Below are 21,226 nucleotides of genomic sequence, written 5' to 3' on the forward strand. Positions count from 1 at the left end.
TGTAGCCAGGGGTATATGTCCCAGTATATGTAGCCAGGTGTATATGTGCCCAGTATATGTAGCCAGGGGTATATGTGCCAGTATATGTAGCTAGGGGTATATGTGCCCAGTATATGTAGTCAGGGGTATATGTGCCCAGTATATGTAGCCAGGGGTATATGTCCCAGTATATGTAGCCAGGGGTATATGTCCCAGTATATGTAGCCAGGGGTATATGTCCCAGTATATGTAGCGAGGGGTATATGTCCCAGTATATGTAGTCAGGGGTATATGTCCCAGTATATGTAGTTAGGGGTATATGTGCCCAGTATATATGTAGTCAGAGGTATATGTGCCCAGTATATATAGTCAGGGGTATATTTCCCCAGAATAGGTAGTCAGGTGTCCCCCCAGCATGAGGGGAGCAGCGCAGTGGAAGGAGAGCTGTGAGCAGCGGTGGAGAAGGGGGCCATCTCCCCCCCTCTTTCCTCACCTTAAAGCTCTCCCTCCCTCGCTCTCCCCTCCAGAAGTAACGTGCGGGCAGCCGGCAGGACTTACCTCTCCTCGTCCCGCGGGCATTCCACTGCCGCTAGTCTGGTCTGGACCAGAGCAGCGGCACGCAGATCCAGCGCCGGAACGAGGAGAGGTAAGTCGGCGGCTTCCCGCACGTTACTTCTGGAGGGAAGAGCGAGGGAGGGAGAGCCCCAGGGTGAGGGAAGGGGGGGTGGGGAGATGGCCCCCCTTCTCCACTGCTGCTCACAGCTCTCCTTCCACTGCGCTGCTCCCCTCCGAACACGCCAGGGTGGACGGCGTCCACGCTCTGGAAATAGTACGTGGACGTCGTCCACCCGCGTCTACGCCCCACTTGACCCCTGACAGTTTTCAGTTTAAACTAATAGTAATTGCCCAGGCTGTGATAAATCATGTGAATTGGTTTTGTTCCTTGTAGCACATAGTGATTTTCCATGAAAAGGAGCAAGTAGACAGCAGGTGAATTAGAATCTTCCAATTACAAAGTATTATAATACAGATTGATAGTGAAAGGGGCAGTAGTCCTGCAACAGCAATCAGAAGAGAGTCAAAGTTTTGCTTTGCTATTGCTTGATACACTGTATAATAGGTCAGCCTAGTTTATAGGCTTAATAGCTTTTAGGGTGAGTATAAATCTCCATCCAACATCCTACATCTGCCACTTCACTGCAGATGGTAACCCTCCCCACTGGTAACTCACTGAGAAGCATGTGATAAGTTTGATCATCTGATAGATTTGTAAGGTTCTAATTTGCTGTGATGACATCGTGGTTTAACACATGATCATGATCAGCAAATCAGAGCCTTACAGAAAATCCTCACCCACCACTAAAATGGCCCTGATAATAACATATTATCACTGTGCTTTGAATTGCAAAGGAAGATTTGTTTGATTATAATTACCTTCTGGGCTTCTACTTTTGTTTGCATCCTTAGTGGTCAGTTTTACCTGACTTCCTTTCCCATAGACCTCCACGACAAAAAAAATGTTAATTCTAAAAGATCATCCAGCACACCAATTAGTTGTCCAATACTAAACATAACTTCAGATACCTTCCAAAGCATTTTATAGATCTACTAGCACGTAAAAAGAGGTAAAGCTGCATAATAGTTTAATTTTTTCTTTACTTTTCATATCTTTCTTCAGTACCGCCAGTGTACTATGTTAGGACTAGTTCAGATGGACAACTCAACAGAGTGACTTGAGAGATAAAAGAAATCAGTACCTTGCAATGCAAACACGGAGACAACAGGAGTCCAGCTGGTGCAGTACATCAGGCAATGAGAAGTAAGGTGGAATGGTACAAAATACGGTTTCTCTTAAGGGCAACCAACCAATAGTGCTTGTGGAAAATAACCATCTCCACTTGGGTGCAACAGGCCTCTGTGCTTTTGGTCCCTTTCTCAAAAGAATAAGGATGAACCTTACCTACGGGAGCTGCAAGAGGCCGCCCTCCAGAGGAGGGTGTAAGATACAACAGGCGGGAAGAGGCAGCCATAAAAAAATAAAAACTTCAAAATGTAATAAAAAACCAAAATGAGATGTGGTTTACCTCAAAGATGATGCAAAATTGAGGGTAAAGGAAAATGTATTTGCACTGGCTTCCTCAGGCAAGGTTTTAGTGCCAGCAATATGCAAAAGCCAAGCAATGAGTGCCTCAATGCTCAGCTTTAGCATATTGCTGGCACTGAAACTTACCTGAGGAAGTTATTCGCAAGCTCTAAGGAAACGCGTTGCCATAATGCAAATACATGTTCCTTTAATTTTAATTTTGTGACATCTTTGAGGTAAGCTACCTCTTATTTTGGTTTTTATTGATTTTAAACTTTTTTTTTAATTTTCTGGGTGCCTCTTCCCCCCATTGTAGCTCAGCTCAACAGTGTGGTTATTGTAGGGTTCAGGCCCTCCGCAACTCTTGATTGATCTAAAGCTCCCTTGGTTGCTGCACAGACATGCAGCCTGGTGAGGTTATCCACATGGCTAGTTAGCATCAGCAATTATCAGATGATCATCAAACACTCAGTTAAAAAACCTTTACATGTTATGTCTAGTAGATAGTTGGTGTCCACCTAGATTAGACAATATTCATACAGGGTTGCTACATGCAAGGTAGAGCCAAGCACACAAATATGCAAATATATCCATGGATGTGGTTTACACACATTTAACTCTGAAAAAAAGAACATCTACGGAACACCAACAATAACACATCATTGTCAGAAAATATCCAAAATCTTTATTTAAGGACTTGTCCCTGTATTAAAACCAATTAAAACTTGCAGCGATAAGCAGCAAACCAGATATGGATGTACAGTGCAATATAAGCAATAATATCATTATCCAGGATCCACTATATAAAGACAACTGGAGGGGAACAAAAACACTACTGCTGTAAGTGCAAATAGACAAAGTCCTGTCAGGGAGGCTGCAGCCACTGTCTATGTATCACAGTACGCATATGGAGTGTATAGTGCACAAGATGAACCCACTTACCCAGGGATCAATTGCTACCTGCACACCGGTTCACTGCCCACTGCGCCTGTCTCACATGTATTGTAGTACTTTTTACCTTTCAATTGGGTTTAATACAGGGACAAGTCCCTATATAAAGATTTCGGAAATTTTCTGACGATGATGTGTTACTGTTGATATTCCATGGATGTTTTTTTTTTCAGAGCTAACATTGGTACAAGGGAGACATTGCCTGAACTAGCCTTGGGAAATATAGCAAAGTTGAAAGGAGCTAAACAGCTACACTACAGAATATACAGTATATATATATATATATATATATATATATATATATATACACTGGGATGTGAAAGTTTGGGCAACCTTGTTAATCGTCATGATTTTCCTGTATAAATTGTTGGTTGTTATGATAAAAAATGTCAGTTAAATATATCATATATATAGGAGACACACAGTGATATTTGAGAAGTGAAATGAAGTTTATTGGATTTACAGAAAGTGCTCAATAATTGTTTAAATACAATCAGGCAGGTGCATATATTTGGGTAATTTTATTGATTCCAAAACCTTTAAAACTAATTATTGGAACTCAAATTGGCTTGGTAAGCTCAGTGACCCCTGGCCTACATACACAGGTGAATCCAATTATGAGAAAGAGTATTTAAAGGGGAACTGAAGTAAGAGGTATACGGAGGCTGCCATATTTATTTCCTTTTAATATATACCAGTTGCCTGGCAGCCCTGCTGGTCTATTTCTCTGCAGTAGTATCTGAATAACACCAGAAACAAGCATGCAGCTAGTCTTGTCAGATCTGACTTTAAAGTCTGAAACACCTGATCTGCTGCATGCTTGTTCAGGGGCTATGGCTAATAGTATTAGAAGAAGAGGATCAGCAGGGCTTCCAGGCAACTGGTATTGCTTAAAAGGAAATAAACATGGCAGCCTCCATATACCTTCAGCTCTCCTTTAAAGAGGAACTGTGACCAAGAATTGAACTTTATCACAATCAGTAGCTGATACCTCCTTTTACATGAGAAATCTATTCCTTTTCACAAAGGGATCATCAGGGGGCTCTGTATGGCTGCTATTGTGGTGAAACCCCTCCCAGAAGAAACTCTGAGGACCATGGTACTCCTGGCAGTTTCCTGTCTGTGAACCTTGTTGCATTGTGGGAAATAGCTGTTTACAGCTGTTTCCAACTGCAAAAAAGCAAGCAGAAGCTACATCACCTGCCAGCAGTAAAAATGTCACCATGTGATAAATGTCAGAATGTAAATCAGGGTTTTAAAATATTTTACAATGGGCAAACACTGACTAAATCATTTATACATAATTATTGTAAAAATGAAGTACTTTTTTTCTTACATTATTTTCACTGGAGTTCCTCTTTAGAAAGAAAATCTTTATTGTCATTGTAACAACCGAAATTGTACAACAAAATTCTTAAGTGCAATTTTCCAGCAACAGCAAAGACAGCATAACATTTCATTCTTACATACATTGCATTGCACACACCCCTTATCAACATGGCCACTTAGCAGCATTTAACATAGAAATGGCTGAAGGATAAAAACTGTTCTTTAGTCTATTTGTCTTAGTTTTTATAAGTCTAAAACGTTTTCCAGAAGGCAGATGTTCAAATAACACATGTCCTGGATGTGAGGCGTCGCTTAAAATTTTCTTAATATTCCTGAAACAATAACACGTATATAATTCTTCTAATGGAAGGAGAGGACAGCCAACTATCCTCTGGGCAACCTTAATTACCCTATGAAGCTGCTTTTCTGTGCTACTGTGCAACTTGAAAACCACGCACAGAGACAGTAGACTAGGACACTCTCCACTGTACTGCGGTAAAAAGACACCAACAATTTCTCAGGAATATTATTCTTCCTAAGCACCCTCAAAAAAGATAGCCTCTTCTGTGCCTTTTTCACTACTTCAGCAATATGTGACCCCCAAGTCAGGTCCTCTTTAATAGTAACTCCTAAAAACCGAAAGTCTGTGACCCTTTCTACAATATTTCCATTTATAATAAGTGGCTGAATGTCATCTGCCTTCTTCCTAAAATCCACTATAAGCTCCTTGGTTTTAGCTACATTTAGGAGCAGATTATTGTCTCTACACCACATTTCCAGCCTTTCTACCTCATCCCTATATGCAGACTCATCCCCCCCTGATATGAGCCCCACCACTGTAGTGTCATCAGCAAACTTAACGATGGTGTTACTATGGTGGGCTGGAACACAATCATGAGTGTAGAGGGTATAGAGCAGGGGGCTCAGCACACAGCCCTGAGGAGAGCCAGTGCTGAGTATGATAGATGAGGAAAAATGTGTACCCACTCTAACCCTCTGAGGACGATCGCTCAAAAAGTTCTTAATCCAGAGGCAAGTTGAATATGGAAGCCCTATGTCTGACAATTTGGTCACCAGTCTATGGGGTATAATAGTATTAAAAGCAGAACTAAAATCAATAAAAAGCAATCGTGCACAACTCCCTCGCTGCTCTAAATGGGACAGTACAACATGGAGGACAGTAGCCACCGCATCCTCTGTGGACCTATTTGATCTATAGGCAAACTGATGTTAATCAAACATGGGAGGAATAAAAGACAATATATAGTTCCTGATGAGCTTCTCAAAACACTTCATAATCACAGGTGTCAATGCGACTGGCCTGTAATCATTACCATCACTAGTGATGGTCTGTTTTTTGGCCAGAGGAACTATAACAGAGGATTTTAAACAAGTTGGTACAATTGATTGAGACAGGGACTGATTAAAAATCCTAGTGAAGACCCCAGCTAGTTGGTCTGCACATTCTTTTAAAACACGTCCTTAGACACCATCTGGTCCAACTGCCTTTCGTGGGTTGATGGCTCGCAACGTACGTCTCACATCATGCTCCCCCAATACATAAGGGGCACTGTTATTGATATCTGTATGGGGTCTAGCTGTCTCATATGAATCCACTTCAAACCGTGCAAAGTAATAATTCAGTTGCTCAGCTAACGATGAATCACCGCCCACATCTCCAGAATTATTTCGATAATTGGTCATATGCTGGATACCCATCCACACTTGCCTGCCATTGTTACTGTCCAAATGTTCCTCAATCTTTTTTTTATAATCTAGCTTGGCCTCTCTTATGCCCCTGTTTAAGTTAGCACGAGCCAAGCCATAGAGGGCCTTGTCCCCAGACCAGAAGGCAGTGTTCCTCTCTCTCAGCAGCCTCCGTACTTTCCTGGTCATCCATGGCTTCTGATTGGGGTAAACCCGAATACATTTATCCACTGTGACAATGTCCATGCAATATTTAATGTAGCACAGCACACTATCACTGAACATTTCAAGGTCCGAATGTTCAAAAATGTCCCAGTTAGTGCTACTAAGACAGTCCTGTAGCTGCTCAACAGCTCCCTCTGGCCAGGTTTTAATTACTTTTGTACTATTTGGAGCAGTTTTCCTAAGTGGGATATATGCCGGAATTAAAAACAACGACATGTGATCAGAGTGGCCCAAGTGAGGTAGCGGTATAGCCCTGTAGCCTTGTCTGATATTCGTATAGACTTTATCCAGTGTATTATCTCCTCTGGTAGCACACTTAACGTGTTGATAAAATTTAGGAAGCACTGATTTCAAATCTGCATGATTAAAATCCCCAGTGACTTTAACCACTTAAAAAGACACTGAAGCGAAAAAAAAATATGATATAGTGAATTGGTTGTGTACTATGAATAATTACTAGAAGATTAGCAGCAAAGAAAATATTCTCATATTTTTATTTTCAGGTATATAATGTTTTTCTAACATTGCATCATTCTATAATATGTGCAGATTACACAACACTCAGCATTCAAAATGATTCTTTCAGAGCAGTCTGTGAACTAATGACCTCTCCTCTGGCAGAGAAAAAGTAAATAGTTCAGGAACAGTTGAGATAATAAAAGTCAGAAAACAGCCCTCTCCACGACTTTGAAAGTCGTAGAGCTTAATGGCTTTTTTGCATAGAGATAACAACTGGAGTTTCTTAACTCTTCCTGTACTGGAAACAATTAGACTGACGTATCTTATCTTAATGTTTTAGTTCTTAGCTGTACTACACATACAAATCATAATATCATAATTTTTTTTCCCGCTTCAGTGTCTCTTTAAGCCCGAAGGGTTGTTTATTTTTTGTATCTGAGCAACTTTCACCTCCCATTCATTTTCCAATAACTTTATCACTACTCATCACATTGAGTCGTTCTATATCTTGTTTTTTTCCGCCACCAATTAAACTTTCTTTGGGTGATACATTTTGCTAAGAATTATTTTATTCGAAATCAATTTTAACAGGAATATTAACCACTTCAGCCTACAGCGTGGAAAATCTCATGCATCCGAGCAACGTTCACCTCCCATTCATTCGCCAATAACTTTATCGCTACTAATCACAATTAATTGATCTATATCTTGTTTTTTCCGCCACTAATTAGGCTTTCTTTAGGTAGTACTTTTTGCTAAGAATTATTTTTTCTAAATCCATTTTAACAGGAAGATTAAGAAAGAAATGGAAAAAATCATTATTTCTCAGTTTTTGTCCATTGTAGTTTAAAATTAATACATGCTACTGTAATTAAAACCCATGTATTTTATTTGTGTATTTGTCCCGCTTATTACACCTTTTAAATTATGTCCCTATCACAATTTATGGCGCCAATATTTTATTTAGAAATAAAGGTGCATTTTTCAATTTGCGTTCATCACTATTTACAAGCTTATAATTTAAAAAAAACGAATAAGATGCTCTCTTAACATGTATATTTAAAAAGTTTAGACCCTTAAGTAACTATTTATGTAGTTTTTTTTTATTGTAATTATTTTTAATTTTATTTATTTTTTAATTAAAAAATGTATGTGGGTCATTTTAGTTTGGGAGCTAATTTTAGATGTAATATAATGTAATTCTTTATTTAAAAAATGTATGTGGGTGCAGTTTACTATTTAGCCACAAGATGGCCACAGTCAAAAAAGTTCCTGGAGCATACGATCATGCTGCAGGAACTATTAGGAGGCTGTACATTTTTTTTCCCGGGCAGAAATACCGTGCTCTCTGCTTAGAAAGCGTCGGTATTTCTCCGGGGGGGGCTTAGATCGGTGAATGGGAATTGTATTCCTCTTCACTGATCGGGGGGCTAGCGGCAGGCAGCGGAAGCATGCACGGGAGCGCGCCCGATCGCGCGCGCACCACGCTGCAGGTGCAGCACAGTCTATCTGGACGGATATATCATTATGTCTCAGTTTTTAGCCATTATAGTTTGAAATTAATACATGCTACCATAATTAAAACCCATGTATTTTATTTGCCCATTTGTCCCTCTTATTACACCATTTAAATTATGTCCCCATCACAATGTATGGCACCAATATTTTATTTGGAAATAAAGGTGCATTTTTTCAATTTGCGTCCATCACTATTTACAAGCCCATCATTTTAAAAAATATTTAATATACTCCTTTGACATGCATATTTAAAAAGTTCAGACCCTCAGGTAACTATGTATGTTTTTTTTTTATTGACATTTGTTTTTATTTTTTGTATTAAAAATTGTATGTGGGTAATTTTTGGTGTGGGAAATAAACAGCTAATTTTAAATGTAAAAAAATGTATTTATTTATTAGAAAATGGATGTGTGTGTAGTTTTACTATTTGGCCACAAGATGGCCACAGTGAAAAAGTCCTGGAAGCGTGATCGTACACTTCCAGGAAGAAGAATGAAGACGGTGAGCTTTTTGAAACTCAGAAAAACGGCAGCGTCTGATGAGACGCTGTAGGCTTTTCTGTGGGGGGCTTCGATCAATGATAGGGATCTATAATCCCTTTCATTGATCGCTGGGCTAATGGCCGGCAGCAGTAGCGCGCACGGGAGTCCCCACGGGAGTGCACGCAGCCCAACTGGATGAGAATGTTCATCCAGTTGGGGTTAAGGGGTTAAAGGATACACGAGGTGACATGTGACATGATGAGATAGACATGGGTGTGTACAGTGCCTTGCACACAAATAACTATGCTGTGTTCCTTTTTTTCTTTTCTCAGGTATGTAAGTGGCTGACTCAGTCCTGACTCAGACAGGAAGTGACTACAGTGTTACCCCTTACTGATAAAAAATTCCAACTATAAAACCCTTTCCTAGCAGAAAATGGCTTCTGAGAGCAGGAAAGAGATAAAAAGGGTCAATGGTTCATACTTCAATGAATGTGTCATTGAGCAAAAACAACAAAACAGTTAAAACTCAAAAAGTAGATTTAAACATAAAATAAAACTGTGGAATATCTTAAATAGTCATTTCATTCGTTTATTTTCACCTCGGGTGTCCTTTAAGGGGGTCAATTGTAAGTTTCCCTCCACTTTTAATTTTCTCTGAAGAGTAGCAACATGGGGGTCTCAAAACAACTCTCAAATGACCTGAAGACAAAGATTGTTCACCATCATGGTTTAGGGGAAGGATACAGAAAGCTGTCTCAAAGATTTCAGTTTTCTGTTTCCACAGTTAGGAACATATTGAGGAAATTGGCAGAGGCGCTACACTAGCACACAGAGCTGGGACAAGGTCCTTCAGCACCCAAGGCTGAGACACCAAAGTGCGCCCCTCCATCCCTCCGCCCCAGCCGTCACACACTGATTGCTACTAGACTAAGAGGCGCCACAGGGCCCCCAACCTCCCCAATACCTCAATCTCTAGTTATCTGACTTGCAGTCACTGCCATGTATCCCCTTTTCCTATTTCTTTCTGCTTCAAACACAATTGGGAATGACAACTGAATGAATTCTGCGCCCCCTCCTACACTGCGCCCTGAGGCTGGAGCCTCTCCAGCCTCTGCCTCGGCCCGGCCCTGCTAGCACATACAACTGCGTGGTTACTCCTGTTTGTACTTTTACCTGAGGAAGCAGGCTTGGGACCCGTGAAACGCGTTGCATATTGTTTTTTGGAGTTCTAATTAAATTACATTTATTTCACAATACACAATGGTTGTGTCAATTGCTGGGTAGGTGAGTCCACCCTTGCCACCCACATTTTAATTTGTTTTAAAATTAGTACTATTTTTATTCTGCTGGCACCTCTGTACTCTTTCATATTGAGGAAATAGAAGACCACAGGCTCAGTTCAAGTTAAGGCTCGAAGTGGCAGATCAAGAAAAATCTCAGATAAACAGAAACGACGAATGGTGAGAACAGCCAGAGTCAACCCACAGACCAGCACCAAAGACCTGCACCATCATCTTGCTGCAGATGGAGTCACTGTGCATTGTTCAACCATTCAGCACACTTTACACAAGGAGATGCTGTATGTGCCCACAGCACAAACAGAGCCGCTTGAGGTATGCTAAAGCACATTTGGACAAGCCTGCTTCATTTTGGAATAAGGTGCTGTAGACTGATGAAACTAAAATTTAGTTATTTGGGCATAACAAGAGGTGTTATGCATGGAGGAAAAACACCTGATACCTACAGTAAAATATGGTGGTGGTTCCATCATGCTGTGGGGTTGTGTGGCCAGTGCAGAGACTGGGAATCTTGTCAAAGTTGAGGATCGCATGGATTCCACTCAGTATCAGCAGATTCTGGAGACCAATGTCCAGGAATCAGTGACAAAGCTGAAGCTGCGCCGGTGCTGAATCTTTTAACAAGACAACAACCCTAAACACTGCTCAAAATTCACTAAGGCATTCATGCAGAGGAGCATGTACAATGTGCTGGAATGGCCATCTCAGTCCCCAGACCTGAATATAATTGAAAATATGTGGTGTGAGTTAAAGAGAACTGTCCAATGCTCGGAAGCCATCAAACTTGAACGAATGAACTAGAGATGTTATGTAAAGAGGAATGATCCAATATACATTCAACCAGAACCCAGACTCTCATTGGAACCTGTAATTTCTGCAAGAGGAGGATATACTAAATATTGATTTAATTTATTTTTTGTGGTGCCCAAATGTGTGCACCTGCCTAATTTTCTTAAAACAATTATTGCACACTTTCTGTAAATGCAATAAACTTCATTTCACTTCTCAAATATTGCTGTGTGTGTCTCCTATAATCAGAGTTCCCCAACCCTGTCCTCAAGACCCACCAACAGTACATGTTTTGCAGAAAACCACAAACATGCACAGGTGAGGTAAATAGTGCCTCATCAGAGCTGATTAACTATCTCTGTGGATTTCCACAAAACATGCACTGTTGGTGGGCCTTGAGGACAGGGTTGGGGAACACTGTCCTATATGATATATTTAACTGACATTTTTTATTGTAACAACCAACGATCTATACAAGAAAATCATGACGATTAACAAGTTTGCCCAAACTTTCGCATCCCACTGTATATATATATATATATATATATATATATATATATAGCGAGAGAGTGAGAGGTAGAGAGAGAGAGAGAGAGGTAGAGAGAGAGAATATGAATATAATATATTATGTATATATATATATATATATATATATATATATATATATATATATATATATATATATATACACACACACACACACACACACACACACACACATACAGAGAATTGATTGTATACATCAATTCAAGTACCAACAGTCCTACAAGACATTACTTTGCTGCTCTAATGAATTGCAGCACACATCCTCCACTATACCAAGATGTGACTGTTGTCCTGGTTACGAATATGTTATTAAGGGGTGTGGAGAGAGGAGGAAAGGGTACAGGGTGCATGTATATTCAGCTCAAAGTGTTAATAAAAGCCAGAGAAGGGGCAGAGACACAATGTAAAGCCTCCCACCCATACCCATTTTAATTTATAGATAGAGCTCTTTTATCAATTTTTGATATTGAGTTTGAAATATTGCCACAGCATTATGCTATAGGACTTCCAGAGTTACAGCTGATATTATTTTAGGCCAATGATTGGATGCTGCTGGTAAAGATTAGCCCCCCTTTGCCACTACCTAGACAAAATATAAAATAGGAATTGTATAACTTATGAACCATGGACTCATTGACTATGAAAAAGCCAACACTAGTTCAAAGCAGGGTGAATGATGTTTTGGAGGCTATTGTAGAGGTGAAGCATAAAGTGACTGATAGGTCACAGTGGAATGATACTGTGATGCCAACCAAAGTCCACAAAAGACGTAAGCACTGCAGCTCTGGCAGAAAAAAATCCAAGGCAAGGATTTTACATTTTAAGTTTAATAAGGATTAAAGCTTCATAACATAGTTTTCTTTAAGCACCCACAAATGAAACACACAGATGGAAGCAGCTGACATGCGTATGTAAATCCACCAACTTTTAAACTTTCATCTGAACATAGCCAAATACTATGCTAGATTAGTATATTTGCATTGTATCTAAAAGTGCTCATTCATTACAGTCATATGCCCTCCATCTTTGAAAAAGGCGTGCTTTACTGCTGGGAAGTACATTCAATGAGAGCATCAGGGCAGTTCACTTGGGTGCTTAGCAATGGCGTGTATTCAACAATGCATTTGCTATAATGTTAAAAAAAAAAAAGAGCCACAAGCAGCAGTTCAAAAGTGAAGACCATATAAACATGTACAGTGTGCACATGGTTTCTTGGGTAGTTTTCTGGCATTTGCTGCTGTGTACTATATCTATGTGCCTGCAGTGTGTTTTTAAACACTGTATACGCCTCATGCAATAGCTGGAAACAAACGTGGCAGCTGCATTGATTTGCATGGTGTACTGTTGATGATGTGAATACCCTTCATTTTTTCCCATATGAATGGCCCCCAAAAAGATAATGGGACTCAATTTGGATAGTATTTTTGAACAGCTCTTTAGAACGTGCGGGATCGGTTGAAAAGGGCGCCCGAGCTGCCTGTATGAAAAGGGCGCCGCCATAGACATCAATGTTATTTCTGGAAATATGGGCTACAAGGTGTAGAAAAGGGCGCCCGAGTTTTGATATAGGCTACAAGTGGGCTCCCCTTTGTAGCCCATATTTTTTCGGCTACAAGGTTTTCAGCTACAAGCGGGCTCCCCTTTGTAGCCCATATTTTTTTCGGCTACAGTAAGGTGCCCCTCTGTAGCCCATATTATTGAATTTTTTTGTAGCCAAAGTTTTTATATGGGCTACAAGCACTGTAAGCCGAATTATTTCATTCCCCCACTATCCATGGCGGCCTGGAGGGGGAATAGTAATTAACACATCCCGGAGTTTTTTTCTAGCCGAAGTTTGTATATGGGCTACAAGCGCTGGAAGCCGAATTATTTCATTCCCCCACTATCCATGGCGGCCTGGAGGGGGAATAGTAATTAGCACATCCCGGAGTTTTTTTGTAGCCGAAGTTTTTATATGGGCTACACCAGGCGCCTTGTTTTTTTTTGTAGCCAAAGTTTTTATATGGGCTACACCAAGCGTCTTTTTTGTAGCCGAAGTTTATATGGGCTACACCAGGCGCCTTTTTTGTAGCCGAAGTTGGTATATATATGGGCTCCACCAGGCGCCCTTTTTTACCGGCGCCCTTTTCATGTAGACCCGCTCTTTAGAACGTGCACTTATAATAAATGTTAAACATATTTAACTGTGGATGTGTATGTTTAATTTACCAAATTATTTATCGAAATTTAAATATCTCTGACTACCTTACACCAAGTAAAAACAAGTTTTATGCAATACAATGATATATGAAAATCAAATGTGTGTGTGTCTTCTGTGTCCATTGATTAGAAATATCGCACTTTTGTTTTATTCATTACAGTGTAAATAAATAATTGGATATTTTATCTGAATGGAAAGTAGCATAAGACTTGTCAGGTATCCAGTTTTCACAGCACAGTATCATCTTCTTAAATGTACTATACAAACAGTTAACTATGTAAGTATACAAATTAAGACTGCTACTGAATATGCTATTGCTGAGATCACGGATGCTTTCATTTTCTCACTATTATTTGGAGAAGTAGGTGGTTTAGTTTGTGTTGAAGGGGGGACGGTTTTCTCGCTATTATTTAGAGTAGTGGGTGGTTCAGTTTGTGTTGAAGGGGGGACGGTTTCCTCGCTATTATTTGGAGTAGTGGTTGGTTCAGTTTGTGTTGAAGGGGGGACGGTTTCCTCGCTATTATTTGGAGTAGTGGTTGGTTCAGTTTGTGTTAAAGGGGGGGCAGTTGTTGTAGGATCTGCTGGTGGAGGGATGAAGAGAGCTGCCTGAGCAATATTTGATATATCTGATTTCAGAGAAACATCATCAACAGCTACTAGTGCAAAAAACAGAATTGTCCCATTTGTTATAGCAACATTTTCTGGCACAAATGTGAAGGATTCCAAAGACCCAGCTGATTTGGGGATGACACCAGTCATGTTGACCTGTGATGATCCAGTAAAATTGTCCCTTAGTTCTTTTGAGTTGGTGCTCATTCTTAAGTCATATGTTGAAGCTGAAAGTGAAAATGCAACAAAGACTCATCAATTCAGGTAACATCAAATGTTATTCACAAATTGTAACTTTTTAAAGTTGTAAATTAAAACAGATTTAACTTTTTGGCAAACCCATAAATAAGAGAGGAGATGGTTCTGCACAATGTCTAGAACTGAATTATTTATTGCATACCAAGATAAAACCAGCACTTCCAACTAACATGTTTCAGACACACTGCCAAGGTGACATGTCTTGTACGGGTGTACGTGTGTATGAGGCTTAACCACTTCCCGACCGCCCACTACACAGGGGCGGCGGGGAAGTGGAGCCCTGCAGGACGGCCTCACCCACAGAGGCGGCGGTCCATTTAAGGGCATGGGCGGAGCGATCGCGTCATCCGTGACGCGATCCTCCGCCGGCGCCTGTCACCGCTCGCTCGCCGCAACATCCCGCCGGCTATACGGAAGCGCCGGCGGGATGTTAACCCCGCAATCGCCGCATACAAAGTGTATAATACACTTTGTAATGTTTACAAAGTGTATTATACAGGCTGCCTCCTGCCCTGGTGGTCCCAGTGTCCGAGGGACCACCAGGGCAGGCTGCAGCCACCCTAGTCTGCACCCAAACACACTGATTTCTCCCCCCCCCTGCCCCAGATCGCCCACAGCACCCATCAGACCTCCCCCCCTGCCCACCCCCCAGACCCCTGTTTGCACCCAATCACCCCCCTAATCACCCATCAATCACTCCCTGTCACTATCTGTCAACGCTATTTTTTTTTTATCCCCCCCCCCCTGCTCCCTGCCCCCTCCTGATCACCCCCCACCCCTCAGATTCTCCCCAGACCCCCCCCCCAGACCACCCCCCCCCCCTGTTTACTGTATGCATCTATCCCCCTGATCACCTGTCAATCACCTGTCAATCACCTGTCAATCACCCGTCAATCACCCATCAATCACCCGTCAATCACCCCCTGTCACTGCCACCCATCAATCAGCCCCTAACCTGCCCCTTGCGGGCAATCTGATCACCCCCCCACACCAATAGATCGCCCACAGATCCGACATCAGATCACCTCCCAAATCCATTGTTTACATCTATTCTCTCCTCTAAACACCCACTAATTACCCATCAATCACCCATCAATCACCCCCTATCACCACTTGTCACTTTTACCTATCAGATCAGACCCTAATCTGCCCCTTGCGGGCACCCAATCACCCGCCCACACGCTCAGATTGCCCTCTGACCCCCCCTTATCAATTCACCAGTGCATTAATTACATCTGTTCTTCCCTGTAATAACCCACTGATCACCTGTCAATCACCTGCCAATCACCTATCACCCATCAATCACCCCCTGTCACCCCCTGTCACTGCCACCCATCAATCAGCCCCTAACCTGCCCCTTGCGGGCAATCTGATCACCCACCCACACCATTAGATCGCCCGCAAACCCGCCGTCAGATTACCTCCCAAATGTATCGTTTACATCTGTTATCTTCTCTAAACACCCACTAATTACCCATCAATCACCCCCTATCACCACCTGTCACTGTTACCTATCAGATCAGACCCTAATCTGCCCCTTGCGGGCACCCAATCACCCGCCCACACGCTCAGATTGCCCTCTGACCCCCCCTTATCAATTCACCAGTGCATTAATTACATCTGTTCTTCCCTGTAATAACCCACTGATCACCTGTCAATCACCTGCCAATCACCTATCACCCATCAATCACCCCCTGTCACCCCCTGTCACTGCCACCCATCAATCAGCCCCTAACCTGCCCCTTGCGGGCAATCTGATCACCCACCCACACCATTAGATCGCCCGCAAACCCGCCGTCAGATTACCTCCCAAATGTATCGTTTACATCTGTTATCTTCTCTAAACACCCACTAATTACCCATCAATCACCCCCTATCACCACCTGTCACTGTTACCTATCAGATCAGACCCTAATCTGCCCCTTGCGGGCACCCAATCACCCGCCCACACGCTCAGATTGCCCTCAGACCCCCCCCCCCTTATCAATTCGCCAGTGCATTAATTACATCTCTCCTTCCCTGTAATAACCCACTGATCACCTGTCAATCACCTGCCAATCACCTATCACCCATCAATCACCCCCTGTCACTGCCACCCAACAATCAGCCCCTAACCTGCCCCTTGCGGGCAATCTGATCACCCACCCACACCAATAGATCGCCCGCAGATCCGACATCAGATCACCACCCAAGCGCAGTGTTTCCATCTATTCTCTCCTCTAAACACCCACTAATTACCCATCAATCACCCATCAATCACTCCCTATCACCACCTGTCACTGTTACCTATCAGATCAGACCCTAAACTGCCCCTTGCGGGCACCCAATCGACCGCCTACACGCTCAGATTGCCCTCAGACCCCCCCTTATCAATTCGCCAGTGCAATATTTACATCTGTTCTCCCCTGTAATAACCCACTGATTACCTGTCAATCACCTATCAATCACCCATCAATCACCCCCTGTCACTGCCACCCATCAATCACCCCCTGTCACTGCCACCCATCAATCACCCGCTGTCACTGCCACCCATCAATCAGCCCCTAACCTGCCCCTTGCGGGCAAACTGATCACCCACCCACACCAATAGATCGCCCGCAGATCCGACATCAGATCACCACCCAAGCGCAGTGTTTCCATCTATTCTCTACCCTAAACACCCACTAATTACCCATCAATCACCCCCTGTCACTGCTACCTATCAGATTAGACCCCTATCTGCCCCTAGGGCACTCAATCACCCGCCCACACCCTCAGAATGCCCTCAGACCCCAGCCCTGATCACCTCGCCAGTGCATTGCTTGCATCCATTCCCCCCTCTAATCACACCTTGAGACACCCATCAATCACCTCCTGTCACCCCCTAGCACACCTACCCATCAGATCAGGCCCCAATTTGCCCCGTGTGGGCTCCTGATCACTCGGCCAAACCCTCAGACCCCCTTCCGATCACCTCCCCAGTGCATGGATTGCATCTATTTTCCCCTCTAACCACCCCCTGAGACACCCATCAATCACCTCCTGTCACCCCCCTAGCACTCCTATCCATCAGATCAGGCCCAATACAACCTGTCATCTAAAAGGCCACCCTGCTTATGACCGGTTCCACAAAATTCGCCCCCTCATAGACCACCTGTCATCAAAATTTGCAGATGCTTATACCCCTGAACAGTCATTTTGAGACATTTGGTTTCCAGACTACTCACGGTTTTGGGCCTGTAAAATGCCAGGGCGGTATAGGAACCCCACAAGTGACCCCATTTTAGAAAAAAAAGACACCCCAAGGTATTATGTTAGGTGTATGACGAGTTCATAGAAGATTTAATTTTTTGTCAAAAGTTAGCGGAAATTAATTTTTATTGGTTTTTTTTCACAAAGTGTCATTTTTCACTAACTTGTGACAAAAAATAAAATCTTCTATGAACTCGCCATACACCTAACGGAATACCTTGGGGTGTCTTCTTTCTAAAATGGGGTCACTTGTGGGGTTCCTATACTGCCCTGGCATTTTAGGGGCCCTAAACCGCGAGGAGTAGTCTAGAAAACAAATGCTTCAAAATGACCTGTGAATAGGACGTTGGGCCCCTTAGCGCACCTAGGCTGCAAAAAAGTGTCACACATGTGGTACCGCCGTACTCAGGAAAAGTAGTATAATGTGTTTTGGGGTGTATTTTTACACATACCCATGCTGGGTGGGAGAAATTTCTATGTAAATGGACAATTGTGTGTAAAAAAATCAAACAATTGTCATTTACAGAGATATTTCTCCCACTTAGCATGGGTATGTGTAAAAATACACCCCAAAACGCATTATACTACTTCTCCTGAGTACAGCGGTACCACATGTGTGGCACTTTTTTACACCCTAAGTACGCTAAGGGGCCCAAAGTCCAATGAGTACCTTTAGGATTTCACAGGTCATTTTGCGACATTTGGTTTCAAGACTACTCCTCACGGTTTAGGGCCCCTAAAATGCCAGGGCAGTATAGGAACCCCACAAATGACCCCATTCTAGAAAGAAGACACCCAAAGGTATTCCGTACGGAGTATGGTGAGTTCATAGAAGATTTTATTTTTTGTCACAAGTTAGCGGAAAATGACACTTTGTGAAAAAAAACTATTAAAATCAATTTCCGCTAACTTGTGACAAAAAAATAAAAACTTCTATGAACTCACCATACTCCTAACGGAATACCTTGGGGTGTCTTCTTTCTAAAATGGGGTCATTAGTGGGGTTCCTATACTGCCCTGGCATTTTAGGGGCCCTAAACCGTGAGGAGTAGTCTTGAAACAAAAATGACCTGTGAAATCCTAAAGGTACTCATTGGACTTTGGGCCCCTTAGTGCAGTTAGGGTGCAAAAAAGTGCCACACATGTGGTATCGCCGTACTCGGGAGAAGTAGTACAATGTGTTTTGGGGTGTATTTTTACACATACCCATGCTGGGTGGGAGAAATACCTCTGTAAATGACAATCTTTTGATTTTTTTACACACAATTGTCCATTTACAGAGGTATTTCTCCCACCCAGCATGGATATGTGTAAAAATACACCCCAAAACACATTGTACTACTTCTCCCGAGTATGGCGATACCACATGTGTGGCACTTTTTTGCACCCTAACTGCGCTAAAGGGCCCAAAGTCCAATGAGTACCTTTAGGATTTCACAGGTCATTTTGAGAAATTTCGTTTCAAGACTACTCCTCACGGTTTAGGGCCCCTAAAATGCCAGGGCAGTATAGGAACCCCACAAATGACCCCATTTTAGAAAGAAGACACCCCAAGGTATTCCGTTAGGAGTATGGTGAGTTCATAGAAGATTTTATTTTTTGTCAAAAGTTAGCGGAAATTGATTTTAATTGTGTTTTTTCACAAAGTGTCATTTTCCGCTAACTTGTGACAAAAAATAAAATCTTCTATGAACTCGCCATACTACTAACGGAATACCTTGGGGTGTCTTCTTTCTAAAATGGGGTCATTTGTGGGGTTCCTATACTGCCCTGGCATTTTAGGGGCCCTAAACCGTGAGGAGTAGTCTTGAAACGAAATTTCTCAAAATGACCTGTGAAATCCTAAAGGTACTCATTGGACTTTGGGCCCTTTAGCGCAGTTAGGGTGCAAAAAAGTGCCACACATGTGGTATCGCCGTACTCAGGAGAAGTAGTATAATGTGTTTTGTGGTGTATTTTTACACATACCCATGCTGAGTGGGAGAAATATCTCTGTAAATGGACAATTGTGTGTAAAAAAAATTAACAAATTGTCATTTACAGAGATATTTCTCCCACCCAGCATGGGTATGTGTAAAAATACACCCCAAAACACATTATACTACTTCTCCTGAGTACGGCAATACCACATGTGTGGCACTTTTTTGCAGCCTAACTGCGCTAAGGGGTCCAAAGTCCAATGAGCACCTTTAGGCTTTACAGGGGTGCTTACAATTTAGCACCCCCCAAAATGTCAGGACAGTAAACACACCCCACAAATGATCCCATTTTGGAAAGTAGACCCTTCAAGGTATTCAGAGAGGGGCATGGTGAGTCCGTGGCAGATTTCATTTTTTTTTGTCGCAAGTTAGAAGAAATGGAAACTTTTTTTTTTTTTTTTTTCTCACAAAGTGTCATTTTCCGCTTACTTGTGACAAAAAATAATATCTTCTATGAACTCACTATGCCTCTCAGTGAATACTTTGGGATGTCTTCTTTCCAAAATGGGGTCATTTGGGGGGTATTTATACTATCCTGGAATTCTAGCGCCTCATGAAACATGACAGGGGGTCAGAAAAGTCAGAGATGCTTGAAAATGGGAAAATTCACTTTTGGCACCATAGTTTGTAAACGCTATAACTTTTACCCAAACCAATAAATATACACTGAATGGGTTTTTTTTTATCAAAAACATGTTTGTCCACATTTTTCGCGCTGCATGTATACAGAAATTTTACTTTATTTGAAAAATGTCAGCACAGAAAGTTAAAAAAATCATTTTTTTGCCAAAATTCATGTCTTTTTTGATGAATATAATAAAAAGTAAAAATCGCAGGAGCAATCAAATAGCATCAAAAGAAAGCTTTATTAGTGACAAGAAAAGGAGCCAAAATTCATTTAGGTGGTAGGTTGTATGAGCGAGCAATAAACCGTGAAAGCTGCAGTGGTCTGAATGGAAAAAAAGTGGCCGGTCCTTAAGGGGTAGAAAGCCCTAGGTCCTCAAGTGGTTAAGACAATCCTCCAGCCCCATGCAGGCCGTTGGCTCCTTTGCCATTGTCCCGGGCTGCTCCATTGTCCTCAGGTAAAGTCCTGTAAATTGGCCAGTCACGCTCTGTCACGCATGCAACCATGGGAGCGTGGCATTGGCCAATTTACCTGGTCTTACTGCAGGACAGCAGATTAATGTCTCAGGTTTCCTTTAACTCTCTCTTAGGGCCCTTTTCCACCTGCAATCGCTAGCGTTCACGCTGAACGCTAGCGATTGCTGAATCGCAAAACCGGCGATTCCCCCGACGTTTGCGGCCGCGATTTTGCTATGCTATGCACTGCATAGCAAAATCGCGGCAATTATCGCTCCGCCGCGCGTTCGCGTTCCCCGCAAAAACGAATCGCGGTAGTGGAAATGACCTACCGCGATTCCCATGTTAAAAAGCAAACCGTAGCGATTGTAAAATCGCTAGCGGTTTGCGTTTTTGCGATTCAGCATCGCAAACGCCGCTAGTGGAAAAGGGCCCTAATCACACATTTCTAACTGCCTGTCTGAGTGAAACAGAACTGATCATTTTTCTGTTGTTTATATT

The 21,226-nt window shown here is 42.3% G+C and overlaps 1 protein-coding gene across 1 annotated transcript in view; it reads right to left on the reverse strand.

Moving 5' to 3' along the window:
• Nucleotides 1-12,179: 12,179 nt before the first annotated feature.
• The window catches only part of LOC137521090 (calcium-activated chloride channel regulator 1-like), a 136,439-nt gene continuing 127,392 nt past the window's right edge, over nucleotides 12,180-21,226 (reverse strand). Inside the window, exon 14 of the mRNA XM_068239875.1 lies at nucleotides 12,180-14,404. Coding sequence (XP_068095976.1) covers nucleotides 13,842-14,404 — 563 coding nt within the window. The 3' untranslated portion in view covers nucleotides 12,180-13,841. The remainder of the gene's footprint in view (nucleotides 14,405-21,226) is intronic.

The sequence above is a fragment of the Hyperolius riggenbachi genome, chromosome 6, assembly GCF_040937935.1.
Source record: "Hyperolius riggenbachi isolate aHypRig1 chromosome 6, aHypRig1.pri, whole genome shotgun sequence".
Lineage (NCBI taxonomy): Eukaryota > Metazoa > Chordata > Amphibia > Anura > Hyperoliidae > Hyperolius > Hyperolius riggenbachi.